The sequence below is a fragment of the Microtus ochrogaster genome, chromosome 8 (genome assembly GCF_000317375.1).
Source record: "Microtus ochrogaster isolate Prairie Vole_2 chromosome 8, MicOch1.0, whole genome shotgun sequence".
NCBI lineage: Eukaryota > Metazoa > Chordata > Mammalia > Rodentia > Cricetidae > Microtus > Microtus ochrogaster.
The window spans coordinates 59,273,021-59,278,655 of NC_022015.1; the positions used below are offsets into that span (position 1 = coordinate 59,273,021).

The following is a 5,635-nucleotide window of genomic DNA, read 5'->3' on the forward strand; positions in this document are numbered from 1 at the left end:
CCAACCTGGCTGATAGCTGAAATGGTGACCTCCAGGTCCAGTGAGAGACCATCTCAAAACCTAAGGCGGAAGAGCTACTGAGGAAAGCATCTCTATGACAACCTCTGACTTCCACACGTGTTCATAAGGGGGAGAACACCCCTTCCTGTCCCCTCTCCCACACACAGACATAAACATCCCCCAAACCGGATTTGTGATGGTAGCTTAATGTATAAGGGTAAGGAGGAAGGGCTACAACCAAGAACCATTGAATGGAAGCTTTATCTGGCTGATGGATGCAAATATTTAAATTTCCTCTCCATGCTTTTTTATTTCCCCAAACTTCTGAATTAAACAATACATATCACGTAAAAAATAAATAAATAAATAAATAAATAAATAAATAAATAAATAAATAAATGTTGAAGCTGCTCATTAAACAGACACACACCAGGATAGATTCCACAGCACGGGAGCCATGTTTGAATCGACTAGTAACTGCAGGAGCATTTTGTGGCGTTGCTTGGAGACATATTCCTCACGCCCTTCTTCCCTACTCTCCGGAGAGCATCTACCCAGGGCTTCTGGTTATTCCCTTCTTTTTATTTTCCAGCTCCTGAGGGCCCTTCTTTGGATTCATACTCCTAAGGCCAGAGCAGCCTTTAAATTAGAGGTTATGAACAGTGTAGATGTACACACTGTCTGCGCTGGAGGAGCCAAGAGCCCAAGCCAGCACCACAGATCATTCTTAATGTCACTCTCTGCTAGAGGCGCCTTGCTCTCCTCTCTCAATGCTCTTTCCTTGTTTCCCCTTCCACAACTAGACAGCCACATCTCTAAACATCTACCTGGTTCCTTTCATTTTTATACACATTTGTGTGCGTGCATGCGTGCGTGAGTGCGTGTGTGTGTGTGTGTGTGTGTGTGTGTGCGTGCGTGCGCGCCACATCTATACAGATGTCCTCAGAGGCCAGAGGAGGGCATTGGATCACCTAAAACTAGAATTACAGGTGGCTGGGAACTGCCTAACGTGGGTGCTGGAAACACGGCTCAGGTTAACTGCTAAGCCATTTCTCTAGCCCCCTACCTGGCTTTTACTTCCACCACTAATCACTTCTAGGTTGGCTTGGTTCTCCTACCTCTTAGGACCTCTGACATAGGTCAAGATGTTTACCTAACACACTATGTTAGGAGTAACTATGTCCAACTTGGTTGTGCTTCCAAGAACTCCCTCATCTCACTGTCTTGACAACTTTGATTGAATCTAACCACAGATTTCCTCAAGCTGGGAAATCTTTAATGGTTATGGTCTGACTCGAGAGTTCTAAGTCTAGATTCTTTAAAGAGCTTCAAGGTGCCAAGCTGTCTTTTTAACCTCATCCCATTGGACCCTTGTCTTCTTATCACACTTCAAATCCCGCACACCCTCCAGGAACTCCTCTTTACCCGGCTGGCTCCTGTATGTTTGCACATAATAAATAGCAGCAGTTTCCTTTATCAAACTGCTCCACCCTGACTGCCTAGTCTAAGGGGCTCCGCTCTTTGAGACACCTCTACAAGCCCCCGTGAATGATCAGCTCAGCTCATGTGAACACCTCTCTCTGTGGTTTAGGCCCCTTACTGAACTAGGCTATGTAGACTAGGCTGGGATCGCTTGCACAGAGTAACGAGTAAGTTGGCTATATTTCTAAGCATGGTACACTTTCCTTTGTATATTCTAAGAAATAAAAGCCTCCCTCCCACCTTGCAAAATCTTATCTACATTGAGCATAGTTTGTCTAAAGGAACAAAAACAAAATAGAAAGAGAAAAAAAAAATCAGAGTTGATACTTGCCTCTTGCACCCCTAAAAAGGACTCTGTAGTGTTTTTCTAATCGCTTGGCCATGTAGTTGGCATTTAAAATAGCAATTTCTGTGGCCTCTTTGAGGCCCTTTCCTCCCATCATCTGCAACAAAGAGAAAAAGAGCCATCAGCCGTTGGACGGGAGAGGTGAATGAATGGTCAAGGGACTAAGCAGATGGCCCCAGTTAAATACATTCCAAAGGGCTCACCAGCTCAGCATCACTGCAGATTGAAAATGAATGGGAAAATTCCAGGAAGGAGACCCGTCAGCCTCCTCCATGCTTAACCAAACACTAATTTTACTTGTTTTGGGGGGGTTACGGTGGGGGTCGTAATAACAAAGCCCATAGCAGGTAGCAGCCTCCACACCTCTGCTATCTAAGAACTGTTCCTTAGGTTATAGTGTTGCGGTGTTTTTTTGTTTACTCTGTATGAATTTGAGAGGTAATGAGAATTCTGAGGAATATGATGAGATCCTGGTCAAAATCTATCACATCAATTTTGTGTGGTTTGCCTTTCCATTGTCCGCAGTGGGGAACATAAACATTCTTCCTGTGCACGTTTGCTGACTGCCAGATTCAATCTTTCTTATTCTGGTGGCTGCGTCCCTGCTGTCATACAGGATAAAAGTCACCAAGAGCAAGGCGTTTAAAAATCAAGATTATAGCAATGTTCATGACGGAGGAACCTCACATCATAACCGAATCAAAACAGTGGTACAGAGACCAAAGGGAAGAGAGGACAGAGCGGCGCCAGGTTAGTTAAAGTGGATTTTCTAAGGAGGAAGCAACTGTCCCATGAACTTGACAATGAGTCCCTGAGTGGAGGTTGGATCTCTAAAAGGAAAGGGGAAACACAGCAAATGAGGGAGAGGACCGACAACAGCTAGAGAGTGGGGAAGGCACAAGACGATCATCTGGACGTCACGCAGCAACATGGACGGGGACCTCAGGTTCTAAGCCTTTGCGTTGCCATGGACTTGGCGCAACCAACTGCTGCCTCTCCTGCTACACGCCAGTTACTGAGCACCATTCTATATTTATGGTTGTGAGCCTAGCCTTTAACGGCTGAGCCATCTCTCCAGCCCAGCACCATTCTATAAATGCTGCAGTTCTAAGCACGAGTCCACATCAGCTGGATTTTATTCTTAGTGGGATGGGCCCAAGGTACACGGTGGTGAGAGCACACAGTGAAGGTGGCAGGAAGTCAGGAGGGGCAAGTGGGCATCAGGGAGAGACTGTCCTTAGTGGGTGTCCACAGTGGATTGCAGAGGGAAGGAGGAGGCTCCAGCTAGCATCTAGGGGAGAAGTAAAAGCCTGAAACAAGGCTCAAATCAACACCACTTATTTACTTCTAAAACTCATGCTCTTTTTGGTATTCTAGGCATATGGCCAAAACAGCCCTAGGGGCCTTCCTTTTCTATATGTAAGAAGATCTCCTGCCCAAATAACCCATATTTACAGATCCCATGGATCAAAGGGAACTGGGGATTTGGTTATTTGCAAAGGAGCAGATTTTCTTCCTCATTGTTTTTGTTCCTGTAGTTTGCAAACAACTTGCAGGGCGTTTTTAAAGCAGCTTCAAAGCTCCGAGGCACAGAACTGTTGCTCTTTCTTCCAAGACACTTCTCATTAAGAATCATAAATGAAGCTGGCCATGCAGGGAAACACATGCCTGTAAAAACAGCACTTGGGCGATAAAGACAGCTGGATTAGGAGCTCAAAGACAGCTTTTATCCACGTGACTGTCTCAAAAACAAAAAAAAGCCAGAAGGTGGGGGGGGGGCGGGGGCGGATATGTTCATAGAGCCAGAGAGATGGCTCAGCACTTAAAAGCATTGGCAGCTCTTCTTCTGAAGGACCCAAGTTCAATTCCCAGGACCCACATGGTGGTTAATAGCTATCTGCAATTCTAGCCCCAGGGGATCTGATGCACCCAACAGGCGCTGCATAGATATGGTGCACAGATACACACACAGACATCACCCATACACATACAATTAAACCTAAACCATGTCTCGAAATATTATTTAAAAAGGAATCATAAATACCAGCCAGCCACGGCGACCCATTCATGCCTATAGCCCTGTACTTGGGAGGCTGATGTGGCAAAACCACGGGCTTGTGCCCAGACTGGACAGTATAAGGAGACTGTGTCTCAAAACACAAAATAAGCTTTTTTTTTTTTTTTTTAAAAAAAGAAGGAATCACTAATGCCACCGCATTCACTAACAGCCAGCCAGCCCCGCAGTTACCGAGCACGGTTTGTATAGCTGAGTGTGGGGTTGTCTCTCTAGCGGCTCCCCTTCCTTTAACAAAGGCCATTGGCTTGAAAGAGCTGCTCTAATTAGCAACTGAGCAAGAGTGCCTATCCACAGACTTGACATTCTAGAAGGTGGGCAGGCCAGTCTTAACAAGCTGCAGAAAATCAATTCTGGCTTGAGTGTTTCTGTGGAGAAAGACAAAGAGGTAGCGGTGGGGGCGGGGGTAAGCCTGTTCTCTGACAAAACCCAATTATCCCTGAAAGCACGGTTCCCTGGGCCGCCACCACCACCAAACAAATCTCCGCGACTTGGCATCTTATCCTCCGAGCCGACAAGACACAATGTGAGAACACCCTACTGTGTACTCCAGGGTCTCAGCAAAGGCACGGCTTTCCGCTTATGTGGCGCTGTCTGAATTCGACAGGAAACCACATGATGTGGCCAGACCATTCACATGACTCATGCAACTTAACTGTGTCTGGAAAAATGTAAACCCATCATGAGAACCCAAAGGAACAGATGAAATAATTTTAGCTGGCCTTGGAGACGATTTCTTCCACCCCAGCACTGGCAGCGACCCCATTCACCGGCTGTGTTCGCTGACTCCCACTCTCCAGTCCCAGACTCCTTCACCTTCAACCCCTTCGAGAAAGTCTCAAGTCCCTCTGCTCCATTGCAACGCGTGTTCACGGGTCTCACCTTTATATAAGCCCATGAAATCGGCAAGATGGAACTGGAGCCCCACGGGGCGGCGCTGACAGTCCCTACGGGCCAGGTGTCTTCATTTGGTGTGACGGAAACAATGGGATGACTGGGCAGAAAGGGAGCGAGATGCTTCTTCCTGTGGTGGTTTTAAAGGACACATTGAAAGGATGCAATTGAACTAAATGGGCAGGCTCTCCAGGAGCTCTTTGCTTAGTAAGGGCTAGGGGATGATGGTAGGGACGTGACACTCCTGGGGAGAGGGGGCAGACAACAAGGAAACAACTAAAGCAAGATTCCTTCCTTCCTTCCTTCCTTCCTTCCTTCCTTCCTTCCTTCCTTCCTTCCTCCCTCCCTCCCTCCCTCCCTCCCTCCTTTCCTTTTCTCCTTCCTTCCTTCCCTACCACCCAACAGCTTCCAAGAACTGTGGTGGAAGACTCAGCAAAGGCAGCCCCCCCCCCCACGGAGGCCCTCATAGGGACCCCCACATCTTTCTAAGCTGTATACTAGATGCCCTGGGCAATCCACTTGGAGGCTCACAGGTTAACACTGCTCCATTACACACCTTCTGAAAAACCTAGGACACTCATTCACTACACATGATACAAATCAAAAGGAAAAGCAAGAAAGCCAGGCTCCCGACAACCCTGAACACTGCCCTTCCCTGACCACCACCACAGGTTTCAAAAACTCCAGAAGAGCCAGGCGGTGGTGGCACATGTCTTTAATCCAGCACTTGGGAGGCAGAGGTAGGCGGATCTCTGCAGTTTGAGGCCAACCTGGTCTACAGAGTGAGTTCCAGGACAGTCAGAGCTGTTACACAGAGAAACCCTGTGTGGAAAAGAAAG

At 47.2% G+C, this 5,635-nt stretch overlaps 1 protein-coding gene across 1 annotated transcript in view; it reads right to left on the reverse strand.

Annotated features, from left to right (window-relative positions):
• The window catches only part of Gldc (glycine decarboxylase), a 75,899-nt gene that overhangs the window by 11,304 nt on the left and 58,960 nt on the right, over positions 1 to 5,635 (reverse strand). The window contains exons 20-21 of the mRNA XM_005352131.2: positions 4,785 to 4,926; positions 1,814 to 1,925 (exon numbers count right to left, since the gene is read on the reverse strand). Of these exons, the coding sequence (XP_005352188.1) occupies positions 1,814 to 1,925; positions 4,785 to 4,926 (254 nt within the window). The remainder of the gene's footprint in view (positions 1 to 1,813; positions 1,926 to 4,784; positions 4,927 to 5,635) is intronic.